Source organism: Ambystoma mexicanum, chromosome 8 (assembly GCF_040938575.1).
Source record: "Ambystoma mexicanum isolate Mex_15411 chromosome 8, UKY_AmexF1_1, whole genome shotgun sequence".
Taxonomy (NCBI): domain Eukaryota; kingdom Metazoa; phylum Chordata; class Amphibia; order Caudata; family Ambystomatidae; genus Ambystoma; species Ambystoma mexicanum.
This window is the reverse complement of record NC_090929.1, coordinates 1,697,301,613-1,697,314,736: the sequence shown is the minus strand read 5'-3', so window position 1 is coordinate 1,697,314,736 and position 13,124 is coordinate 1,697,301,613. Positions and strand designations below refer to the sequence as shown.

The 13,124-nt window shown below is 45.6% G+C and overlaps 1 protein-coding gene across 1 annotated transcript in view; it reads right to left on the bottom strand.

The window, feature by feature from the left end:
- LOC138473465 (deleted in malignant brain tumors 1 protein-like) overlaps positions 1-12,173 on the bottom strand; it is a 117,598-nt gene extending 105,425 nt beyond the window's left edge. The window contains exons 1-2 of the mRNA XM_069612112.1: positions 12,146-12,173; positions 1,793-2,113 (exon numbers count right to left, since the gene is read on the bottom strand). Coding sequence (XP_069468213.1) covers positions 1,793-2,113; positions 12,146-12,173 — 349 coding nt within the window. The remainder of the gene's footprint in view (positions 1-1,792; positions 2,114-12,145) is intronic.
- Positions 12,174-13,124: the final 951 nt, after the last annotated feature.

The window sequence follows — 13,124 nt, the reverse complement described above, 5'->3', positions numbered from 1 at the left end:
GCTTAGCATCTTTTTCCTGAATTCCTCCCACTCAGCTTGCGAGCTGCGTTTTGTGGGGCAATGGACTCTCTCAGGAGAACTCGACGAAGATGACGAAGGGGATCTCCTACGTCTCTTCTTCGAGTGTCTCGATGTCGACGAGTGGTGGGAGCCACTTCGTGATCTAGATCGAGAGTGTTTTTTATGGTGAGGAGACGAACGTCTCGACTCTACCGAAGAAGCTTTCGAGGAAGTTAAAGTTGACCTACCTCTCTCGAGCTTCCCCCTACGCTCCTTCAAGGCTTTCGCCGTCATGGAAAGGCATTCCTCACACTCCGAACTCTGGTGCGTGATTCCCAGACACCACAAACAGACCCTGTGAGGGTCCGTCAACGACATTTTCTTCCCGCAGTCTCGGCACTTTTTGAAACCGGACCGAGGGGTCGTCGGGTCGGAGGAGGATGCCATCGATATCGAGGTAAATAGTAGTTATTATATACGTTATCTTGACGAGAACTGAGCAACGGTGTTCCGAGGCACAACGAAGCGCGGAAAAACGGAACTGAGCAACGGACGCTGCGCGCGGCCTTTATAGGCAGGATGACGTCGACGTCGGCACGGAGGCCGTCGAGGGTCATCGACTCGGCGATCATCGACGCGCAGCGCCCTCTGGCGAAAAAATTTTCCGAGGCCAGCAAAGCTGAAGGATTTCTATCTAAGATAAGGAATACGTCGGAGGACACAATCCCTTCGAAGCAAGAGTTTGTGCGAAGCTCGAACGTGTCGCCTTGCCCCGTTCTGAAAACGTGGGTAAGGGGAGCCAACTGCGCAACTATCCTGACATTTTGTTTCTTGAACTTTTGTGTTTCATACACCATTGTCTCACACCCTTTTGTATTTAGAAAGAAGGATTGGCAGTAGGTTTATTTGTATAGGGCCTTTTATTTCGACAGACTCGACTAGGACTGCGTTATTATTATTATTTGATGGTCGTAGCTTGCTCCCAGCTTTAGATTTAGATAGGCTTTCAACCAACCCGTTAAAGTTCAATAAACACTTTTGAACTGTGATCATTTGTGTCTGTGTTCACGATTTGCTACCATGCCTTTTCTACACTACTCTAGACCTACTGCTGAGTTCGCTATTATAGATTCATTTTTTATTATTAAAAAGTCAATATCTTGAGCTTGGCTCATCCGATTTTATGATTTTGTTGATGGCATGCAACAGTTCGAGCCAAGGGCTAGGAAGATGCAATAAATCACTAACATCAAAACTGAAAATATTAAAATATGTGTCCTGTTTCCTTTGGGACTATGGAAAAACCAATACAAAAACACCTGCTTTGCAAGATGAATACATCCATGCAACTTGAAATTTAACATAGTGACCAGATCAGTTGCTCACCAGATTTTGTGACCTTTGATCAGCGAGGTCAAAGGTGACTGAGAAAACGTTTTCTGAATGTCAGCGCTATATGTCTTGGACTATAGCGTAGCTACCCTGACACTTTCAGATACACATTAAGAGAGAGGAGGAGAGGAATCTGTACATACCTATCTTCTAATACATGGGAGTCTGGTCTCTCTAGAAAAGCCTGCAGTGTATTTTATATTATGAGCCAGTTGTGATGTCCTTCATGAAAACATGCATCCATCATCAGCCCAACAAATACCTGCTGAATAATTCACCCCAAAGTCTTACTCGCGTGTACTTCTCTCAAAGCTTCAAATCTTTCCGTTTTCTTTACTCTTTGAGGACGCTTCGGAAATACATTATTTTGTACAATAGGAGAAATCAAAATGTGATGTACCTGAACAGACAACCCCAGCATCGTTACTATGGAGGCAGTTGTTTACATTCCAACCTCGGTTGGGGCAGTCCCACAGGTGCACCTCTTGTCCTTTGCAGAGAACATCGTCCAGAAGAATGCTTCCAGTGCCCTGACCAAAGAAGGCCCCACCACGAGAAGCCACGGCAGTTCCACATCCCATCTGTCTGCACACGACCTGCGAATTCACCAAAGTCCAGAAATGATCACACACCGTCCCCCAGGCTCCTCCATAGTAAACTTCAATGCGCCCGGTACAAAACTGCCCGCTGCCAACAAGGCGCAATGCCAGGGTTTGGGTATCTGGAGGGGGTAGGGAGACAAAAATAACATGTATTTGTTATCAAGTGCAAACGAACGTGCAAAATCCTTGAATCAATAGGAAACATGCATTGTTTATTGTTTATTTTTTATAACACGCTTAATACCGGAGTTCGGTTTCTAAGCCTGAATCTGGGGTGATTCAAACCTCTGTTGCTCTGCATGGTCTTGCTACCAAGACCAGCACGTTGCCCCTGTGCTATCCTACGTTCTGAATTACATCACTCTGAATGTCAGAATTTAGTGCAAGAGTTGCTTTGAGGAAGTCAGTTAGTACCACAAAGGAGTATGTGTGGCATTAGCAACTCCTAGACCAGCAAAAGTAGATGTTCTAAAGGATGTGTCTAAGAATTGTCAGGACTGCGTATAGAAAACACAACCATGGCTTAAGGTGCCGCTTGACTTGTGCTCACAAAAGTTCAAAGTTATATTAGAAAAGCCAGGAAATGCACTTAATTTGACCCTAGAAGTTCTAGCTATAGGTGACGCATGAGGGGCATCAAAGTGAAGATGTAAATGTCTGAGGGAAGTGGAGTAAGGACAATTACTCACCGGTTATGTTCCTTCTACGGATTCTCCATCCAGTGGCATATTTATGAATTCTGCTGCCCTAAGCCCAAATAAGTGCACACGTCCTCCAACTTTAGTGCACCTCTGTCGGACTCTGCACCTTAACCAGATTCCTCCCCTTCAACAAACTGTCAGTGTTGTCCAAACTATACCCCTTCGTCCCCATTTTGTCCTCCATTTTGGCTCCATAACATTATAAGGACGGTTTACAGTGAATATGTTGAATGCAAAACTGTCGAAAAAAAAATTCAAATGTTTTTTTTTTTAATGGGGGGTTCCCCCAAACCACTGTTTTTTCTTTTATTTACTATTTATATCTACTAGCTAAACCCCCAAAAAACATTTTTTTTTTACATTTTTGCATTCGACCAAATCTTTTTCGACTTTTTAACTGGATACCTATAAGGCTGCTTTTAAGGTTGCAGGGATTAGAAAGTTATTGCTCCCTCTCTACTAATTCAAGCCTGTCATCTTCTAGGTTAAGCTAGTTAAAAGAGTGTTTTCAGATCTCTGCTGCCCAAGAGTTCGAGAAGGCAGAGTGCACTAGAGGTTATTGTTGCGGCTAATTGTCTAATTTTGGTTAAGTCTGAAAGCCATCTTTTAGAGCAAGTGGCAAGAACATAAGCTGTCTAACAACTGGACACAAGTGAGAGAAGGTTGGAATGAGGAATTTTGGTTTCAATGCTAATATCTGGTTTCTCTCACAGATTGTCAGCTGTCACTCTATGAGAAGCACCTAGACTGGTCTGTAATATTAATGCAACATAATGCAACATAACTAAACCCCCGGCTCCGTCCATACACCCCTTATATTTATTATTACCCTAAATCCCCCCCACATATATTTGTGGGTAAATGTACCCTTCTAAATTCAGCATTTTGTATTTAACATTTTTTACTGCTCAGTAATTGACTGATACCACTAAATTTCTACATACAATCTTGCCAAATGGTAAGCTTTACATTTGAAATATATGCAAGCAATACAAGTACATCTTACGAACATGTTGAATAAAAATACCTCAACCCTCTTCTCATGGTTACAGCTCTAGTGCTAGCAGGGGACAAAATGGAAATAAGGCAGGTTACCTGCTGCAGCCGATGTATCTGCAATCCCTTGGACAGGAACGCCATCAAAATATGGCAAAATTACAAGTGATACTTGGAAACTCTGCCTGGGCACAAACCCCTCAGTAGAGTAAAGACAGTTGGAGTGGGTTCTTGGAATCTTTGGTTGTGCATTCATAAGGTTGAGTAATTGAACATTCATGTGTGGGAAGCAACATCATTCCTCGTAGATGCACAATCTATACAGGCTCCTTTTATACCAAATGAAGTGGTACATACTGTTTACATCACTTCTGTTTGCGCAATTGTTTAAAATACCCAACACTCCAAGAGTAAAAATGAACAATGGATCAGCACAATATTACCCTTGTGGGTGCGGTTTCGGCTATGGGTCTTGCCAGCTTGCATTTAAAGCAATTTAAAATGTTTTAACTCTGTAGAGTTGTACTGTACATTGCACAGGAACATTTTTAGTTGTGTGGGTATAGATATAGATGTACTGCTGTCGTTTGGAGCGGTGTTTCACACTAAAAGTCCTATCTTGTATTTAAAATATGATTAATGTAAAGATTACTTAGAAAGATCACAGTTATGCATTGTGTGACATACTTTGCAGGTGGTTCTCCTCGTAGTACTGAGCGTGCAGCAGAATGTCTTTAAAAGCACATGATGAACCCAGCAGGGATGCCATTTGCCTGCTTAGCACTGAGAAGCTTCTGTAAAGATGGTTGAATGGATATCTTTACAGGACACCTTTACAGCTGGCACAGTTTTTGTTCTCACCCTTCTGTGCTTGTGGGTTTCCTTTCACAGGTTTCTTGATGCACTTGCGCATTCAGATTTACTCTTCACTATTTTAACCTATCTATGATCTATTTCATGCGTGCACCTTTTGGCTGGCCACAGACCTCTGAAATATGGGGCCAGCGAGGGAAATGAGTGCTTACTTCTGAACATCATTTTAGAGCCACCTGTGGGAACTCGGTGCTTGACTTAAGCATAGGCATGTGTTTAATATTGTAAAATGATGCATCATTTTTAACATTTACTTTTCTGAAGGGAAATCACTTATTTTTGCAACGGCTTAAAATAATGCATGTTGAGTATTTAAATATAAAGTGAATGCTTAACACAGTGGATGTGTGAATTGATTCGAAAGAACTCCAAAGATAGATAATGTGAAGTGGCACCAAATAAAACCCATTCAGGCCAAAATGACTGAAATAAAATGTCCGAATGCGTGATTTTGCTGATTTCCGGCCGTTCGAAAATTCTGTATATAGTGAGCGGGAGCTGCGGGGGTTCCCCCGCAGCTGTCTCGCCGTCCCCCAACAACAACAAAAAGAAAAGGCTGCAGGGGTGTCCACCGCAAACCCTGTTCACTATACTATACTATACTATAATATACTATACTATACAGTATAGTGAGCGAGGGTTGCGGGGGACACCCCCCCGCAGCTGTCCCGCTGTCACACAAAAAAAAAGCTGCGGGGTTGTCCCCCGCAATGCCCAGCTCACTATACTATACAGTGTAGTGAGCGAGGGGTGCAGAGGATACCCCTGCAGCTGACCCGAAGAAGAAAAAAAAGGAAAGGAACCTGCAGGGCCGGTTCCCGATGATGGAATTGAAAGGGAACCGGCATCGCAGGAACACGACGAGACAGAATGCAAGGTAAGAAAAGGGGCGGGGGTGTGGCGGGGGTGAGGGTGGGGGTGTGGGTTGGGGTTTGGGCACATCAGGAATGTTCATAGGAGAAAAGACTGAAGATTATTTCGATCAAATAATCTTCGGTCGTTTCTCCCTCGAACATTTCCACTGCGGTAAAACAACCCCAAATCAGAAAACCATAGAGTTTGTGGCTGTTTTGCATATTCAAGAGCATTTTGGGAAGATAGGAATGACCAAAGAGCTTTACATCGGTCATATATGTCCGTGAGAGTTGTATAACTGCATCACAAAATATCTAAAGCACGCTGGGTTTGCTACGCCTTTCTTTTTTTTTTAATTCTTTTTTTCACCCTAACAATAAAGCTTTTGCAAAAATATCAAGTATATATACAAGTGTGGCCATCAAAGACGTAAGCTGTCAGAGTGGAATGACTGCTACAGCTCAAAATTGCTTGCAGTGTTGTAGAATAGCTAGACTCAGAGAAAGAAAATTGGCTTTACAGTTAAAAAATGACAACCAGTTCATTGAAAATAAACTGCAATAAAATGCTGCTCCTTTGGCAATCTGCCGCCCCTAGGCCTGGGGCTAGTTGGCCTTGTTGTAAATACGTCTATGTCTCTGCCAACAGATTCCTCATCTGTATAGATATCCACCCGCACTAGCTGTTCTCAACAGGGGGCATAGTGCATCTTGACTCTCATGCACCTTGGCTCTCACGCTCCTCGACTTCAGACACGATGATGGCTTTCATGAGAAACTGTGGGAATCGATTCCCATGTTAAAAAAACGCACATAACAAATGGGACCACTTTTTTCGTGAGGAATTCTGGCTCAATTTGGGCACTGTGGAAACTTTACCTTTTTTTTTTAAACTCCTAGAACTCACCCAGAAGAAAACTTTCAGAAGTGGGGAAGGTTATGAGAGCAATGAGGAATCTGTGGGAGGAGAATCCAGAGAATGAACATTACTGGTAAGTATTTTTCTCTCTAATGGATTGCACCCTCAGACAGATTCCTCATCTGGATAGACTCCCAGCAGTATTGTATTGTATTGTATTTGTCATTTATATAGCGCCCTTTCCCCATTTGTACGGTCTCAATGCGCTTTGTGGTTGGATTGCCATCGGGCACTGTAGTCCATGTGTGAGAGATTCTAAGAGTTGATTTATAAGATGCGTGTAGACCTAAATATTTTGCAGGTTGTCGCTGTATACTAAAGGCAGAGGTGTTATGGTACATCAGAGGTTTCACTGTGGACGGCAATGCAAGCTGCTAGACCGGGATTGCCTAGTCACAGCTGCATTCTAAAGTGCATGGATGGGTGGCCGTGCCTGCAACCATTGTCCCCAGACGTGGGGCAAGGTATACATACAATAAACTCGGAGGGAGGTCATATCTGATGCCGTTGTGGTCTCTCTAGATTGTAAGTCTGAGCAGTGGTAGAGGGGCCCGGAGGGACGGGGGAGTGATTTACGATTGTCTGCGGGAGAGGGTTTGGGGGGTCCATTTATCACAGTGCACTGCAGCAAACCCTTAGATTTGGGAGAAACACCAAAAATGGGGCACAACAGTAAATGCAGAAACACCTACATTCGGGACACCTGGCTAGAGGGTGAAACACCTAAAATGGGGCACAACAGTAAATAAAGTAACACCTAGACTTGAGACACCTGGATAGAGGTAGAAATGTCTAAAATTCGGGCACAACAGTAAATAAAGTAACACCTAGATTTGAGACACCTGGATAGAGGTAGAAACGTCTAAAATTCGGGCACAACAGTAAATAAAGTAACACCTAGATATGGGGCAACTGGATAGAGGGAGAAACGCCTAAAACAGTGGCACAACAGTAAATGCAGTAACTCCTAGATTTCGGTTACCTGGATAGAGGGTGAGACTGCTAAAACAGGGGCACAACAGTAAATGCAGGAACACCTCCTCTGTCCCCCTCTCTATCCTACCCCCCGCTGTACAGTGGTTCCTTTGTCACCATCGAAAAGCGCTCTGTTATGCATCTGTAATGTTGTACACTTCTGTAAAAGCGCTCTGTTATGTATCTGTAATGTTGTACACTTCTGTAAAAGCGCTCTGTTATGCATCTGTAATGTTGTACACTTCTGTAAAAGCGCTCTGTTATGCATCTGTAATGTTGTACCCTTCTGTAAAAGCGCTCTGTTATGCATCTGTAATGTTGTACCCTTCTGTAAAAGCGCTCTGTTATGCATCTGTAATGTTGTACACTTCTGTAAAGCGCTCTGTTATGCATCTGTAATGTTGTACCCTTCTGTAAAAGCGCTCTGTTATGCATCTGTAATGTTGTACCCTTCTGTAAAAGCGCTCTGTTATGCATCTGTAATGTTGTACACTTCTGTAAAAGCGCTCTGTTATGCATCTGTAATGTTGTACACTTCTGTAAAAGCGCTCTGTTATGCATCTGTAATGTTGTACACTTCTGTAAAAGCGCTCTGTTATGCATCTGTAATGTTGTACACTTCTGTAAAAGCGCTCTGTTATGCATCTGTAATGTTGTACACTTCTGTAAAAGCGCTCTGTTATGCATCTGTAATGTTGTACACTTCTGTAAAACGCTCTGTTATGTATCTTTATTGGTGTATTCCTCTGTAAAGTGCTCCACTGCTTCTCAAAGCTAGGTCCAATACCCTAATAATAATAATAAAAATAATAATAGGTTTCGAATGAAGCATTAGGACAAAAGATTTGCCCTCTGAGGAAGGTGGTGAGGTGAATGTTCTGGGTATTGAAATGAATTGATATTTTATTTCTATCGCACTCATACACAAGTGTTTCAGAGCGCGACAAGGCAAGGGAGAGGAAAAGGGGAGAACAAAACAACGATCGTACTGGGTCCAGTGACATTGAGAACGTGCAAGTGCATGGGAGAGGAGGAGGGGAAAAGTGCAAGGAAGGGGGGAGAAGTAGAAAGTGCAGAGCAAAAGGAGAACAGAATAAATAATCATTAATAAATAAATAATAAAAGCAACAAAAATGGTTGTGCAGCCAGTAAGTGCTGAGTTTAAGGCAGCAGACAGGGTAGGTCAGATAAGTTCAGGAAGAAAGAGGGGGGGCTGTATGGGTATAGATACAGACCCCAGAGCAAGGGGTGGCCCAGAGGCAGTGCGGGAAGGTGGCAAGGTGAGCAGGAACCTGGGCCCAGAGGACAGAGGGTGGCCAGGTGCACGGTGCCAAGAGAGACCAGATCAGCAGGGGAGAGGGGGGGCGAAGGCAGAAGCAAAGAGGAGGGTCTTGAGGTGCTTCCGGAACCGGAGATGGTTCTCCTCTAGTTTTAGAGTGGAAGAGAGGCTGTTCCAGAGGGAGGCCCCAGCCGAAGACAGAGCTCTACCCCCAGCTTGTTTCTTTGAAAAACGGCTGACCCTGAGGGAGTTAGAGGTAGAGGATCGAAGAGCTCTAGAGAGGAGGTATTTGCGGAGCGATAGCTGAAGGTATTTTGGACCCAGGCCCCAGAAAGCCTTGTGGACAATGCAGAGGGTTTTGAATGTAATCCGTGCATCCACTGGGAGCCAATGGAGCAATTTCAGAGCTGGAGAGATATGATCCCAGGGCTTGAGGCCAAGGAGAAGTCTTGCAGTCCTGTTCTGGATTAGTTGCAGAGGGTGGAGAGTAGAGGCAGATAGATTTAGAAAGAGGCTGTTACAATAGTCCAACCTAGAGAGAACCAGAGCTTGGGAGACCATGAGTTTCTGGAGCAGGAGAGGAAAGGCAGAGTACCTCTGAGAAGGTGCAGTAGGAAGTTTACTTTTTTGGACACATCAGAGATGTGGGCGGAGAAGGAAAGTGTGGAATCAAAAATGACCCTGAGGTTCTTAGCCACGCAAGTGGGGGTAGGAGGAGGGCCAAGAGAGGCCGGCCAGAGAGGGAGGGGAAAGGATGGAGAAGGTATACCGATGAGGAGGAGTCTTGCTGGCATTCAGACAAAGATCATTGGCGGAACACCAATCTTGAATGGCAGTAAGGCAATCAAAGATGAGAAATGGAGAGGAGGTGGCCGAGGGTAGCCTGAAAATGAGTCGAGTGTTGTCTGCGTAGCACTGGAAATTTGAGCAGAAAATGGCAATGCAGTGGGTGAGAGTTGCCAGGTATTGGTTGAAAAGCCAGGGCGAGAGATCAGACCCCTGGGGAACACCACAGGTAGAGAGGGAGATAGATGATAGAAAGGACCCCAGTATGACCTGGGAGGGTCGATCAGTGAGGAAAGAGGTCAGCCAGGCCAGAGCCTGATCTGTGATGCCCAGGTTATCATGGAGACGGTTGAGTGGGATGGTATGATTGACTGTGTCAAAGGCAGAGGAGAGATTGAGTAGGATGAGGACAGAGGGAATGTTAGAGTCAAGGTTCGAGAGCAGATCTTCACAGATGTTCAGGAGAGCAGTTTCCGTGCTTCTGGCAGCTCTGAAGCCAGACTGGTGGTCATGGAGACAACCAACAGAATCAGAACCACCCTCTGCTCACCCAGTCTGGGGTAGTTATGATCAGGCGAGCTCAAAACATCCTACAATTCCTAAGAACTGTCTTGCCTTGCACAGATGTTTTCAGCTCAGGCGAGCAGCCCAGCATGGAGGCACAGGCACCATCTGATTTAACATCCAAGCACTCGGATGCATCAAGGCTGCAGCAAAAGATGGCTGCCACTTCTTTCTATCAAGCCTGCCAGGGTTTGCTAGCCCTACCAGCACCTCTGCCGATGTGGATCAGCCATTGGTCACCCACAACCTCAAATGATGGGGACCAGCTGAGCCGGAAGGTGGAGCTGGCCCAAACCAAAGGACTCCCCCTTTGGGGTGGGACTAAGCCTCATTTGCATATGGTCTTTCTCCTTCTGCAATGGCTTGGCAGGCTGAAGAACGATTTTCTGGAAGGTTGCCCGGAGCAATGCCAGTGGTTGGAATTAATTCCAAACCTTCCACCCATCACCCCTTTTGTTTTGCACTCGACCTAAGGCCATTTACCCCTGTCTCGCCCTGTCTGTGCATACAGGGGCCTCTTGCCTTCCCCTCAGTACCGCCCTCCATTTGGAGTCAGGATCCTGCCTCCTACCTCGATTTGCAGCCACTGATGGTCCTGTTGGCAGGTAAGATGACCCATTGCCCCCAAATCCCTCACCTTCCCATTCCTCCTCACACCATTTGTCCACTCACCCACCCACCCGGAGGGGGGCGCCTGTACTCCTGCTCTCTATATGGCAGAGGAGAGGCACAGAGCACCCCAGCCAAGATTCTCTATATTGGTAAAACGTGGCGAGCAATCAAGGCTTAGCTCTCAGGAGGTGATGGGGGTTGGTTCATAAGTACAGTGTAGTCCCCAAGCACCCACAAAGGAATGTCCACACACTATGTTAGTGAAAACACAGTCTTTATGTAAATAAGGTTCACATTATATACATAATCACAATAACACACTTTGTACTCTGGCAATACTATGATGGCAAATATATACCAGTCTATGTGGTACCACTCTTTCTATCGATTCCTTTGAAATGCAACCATTGGTAATAGCCCCAAATAGCATACGAAGCAGATTGTAAGATGAATAAAGGATAGATCACAGAAAGAAAGCAAGTTAAATCAAGCAATGACAGAACAGTCTATCCCACTACCATGAGACGGTTCTGTGCGAGGATCCCCCCACCTGGGCAACCTGTAAATAAAGTGTATTTAACAAGCCGAGTCAAATGATGCTCAATATAGGCTTGAGTCTTTCTAAAAGGTACCATGACCCCAAAGTACCTGGTTTCGTAGAGTTCTTCCATGAGTCGTCGACGGGCCCTTCTTGAGTACACTCACTTTAAGGCAGGAGCCACGGGTCGTCGAGAGTCGGTGAAGAAAAGGGTGAACACTGTCGTTGCGGCAGCAGCTTCGGTTCTTGCGGTGCTAATTGACGATCGGTCAAAAACGTCCTGCAAGCTGAGGCGTGCGGTGCACCTCAACGATGAGTGTTTGTTGCCGCAAAGAGTCAATGAAGAAATTCGGCCCAGCAAGGGCGTCGAATCGTCAGCGTCTCTGCAGTCTTCGGGTGGCGGGAAACCCATCGGCAGATTCTCCTCAGTCATCGGCCGCCTTGACTTTCTCCGGCAGGACGAAAGTGGTCGACGATGATGAGCAAGGGAGTCCTTGTTTCAATGTTCTTAGGCAAGGGAGCACTGTGGCTCTGGTCGGCGACAGCGGTCGTCGACGGGGATGGACTTCAATGTCCGGGCGCTTCACTTTGTGATTCCGCAGTGGTCCCCGTCTCTGGTCAGCAGCCTTTTGAGGGCCTGACGTCCAGGGAGCTTTGGCAAAGATCAGCTGATGCACGATGGTCACTCGTAGCTCAGGAAGTGGTCTCCGATCCATGTCCTCTCTTGGATCAGTTCCTTGACAGTCATACAGCTTTCAGATTAAAGAAGGACAGCAGCAGCAATTCTTCTTCTTCCAGCAGGCTTTAAGGTTAAGCATCAAGTATCAACTTCAGCTTCTGAACGATTTCCATCAGTGAGAGGCCACCAGATATACTGTTGATCTCCCATTAACTCTGCCGAGTCACACTCAGGCAACCAATCATTCAGAAGGGCATTCAGGCAGTCAGGCAGCCAATCAGGTGCACAGTGCATTCAGGCCATTGCTTCTCCATCCAGACACTCACAACACGGAATGTGGAAGCACTCTGCCACTTAGCACTCCACACCGCATACCAGTTTCGGGCAGGGCTGTCTCAGTCATTGTGTCAACCACCAGATAGTAGACACTGTAAATACTGGAGGGGGGTATATGTACTCCTGCTCTCTATATGGCAGCAGAGAAGCACAGAGGAGCCCAGCCAAGATTCCCTATTTGGTAATGTTGGATGAGCAATCAAGGCTTAAGGTCTAAGGAGGTGATTCAGGCACCCACAAAGGAATGTCCACACTGTATGTTAGTGATAACAGAGTTCTTTATATAAATAAGGTTCAAGGTTACATACACAATCACAATAACAGACTTTGTTCTCAGGTTAATCTAAAAAGGCAAATATATACAGTTCTAAGTGGTACCACAATTACACTTTCAAATGCATTAACTGCACTCAGTTAAAATGTCATACAAATCAGTTAATAATATGAACCAACAATAGAGATAGGAGGAAAGCAGGTTGGTTAAAACAATAGGAAGAACCCTGAGCCCCTACCACCAGGCACACTTCTGCATGAGGATCCCCCCCACCTGGGCAACCTGTAAATGAAGATATAATACAAGCCCAGTCCATGTATTGTTTCTATGAGTCTTATTTCCTTCTAAATAGTTCTACCACCCCAATGTAACTGGAATAGCAAAGTTCTTCGATGAGGCCTCGATGGATCCTTCTTGAGTGGCCCCCTTTAAGGCAGGAGCCACAGATCGTCAATGGTCCTCGAGGAAGGTGAACCTTGGCGTTGAGAGTCGTCAGTGAAAAGGTTCGATGGCGTTGAGGCAGCAGTTCTGTTCTGGCGGTGCTCGTCGACGATCAGTAGTGGACGTCCTGCAAAGACGAGGCAATGCAGTGCACCTTCATGACAATGGTTCGTAGCCGCAAAGAGTCTATGAAGACCTTTGGGCCAGCAAGGGTGTCGAGGCGTCCGGCGTCGCTGCAGTCGTTGGGTGGCGGGAAACCCACCGGTGGATGCTCCTCGGTGGCCTTGACTTTCTCTGGCGGGA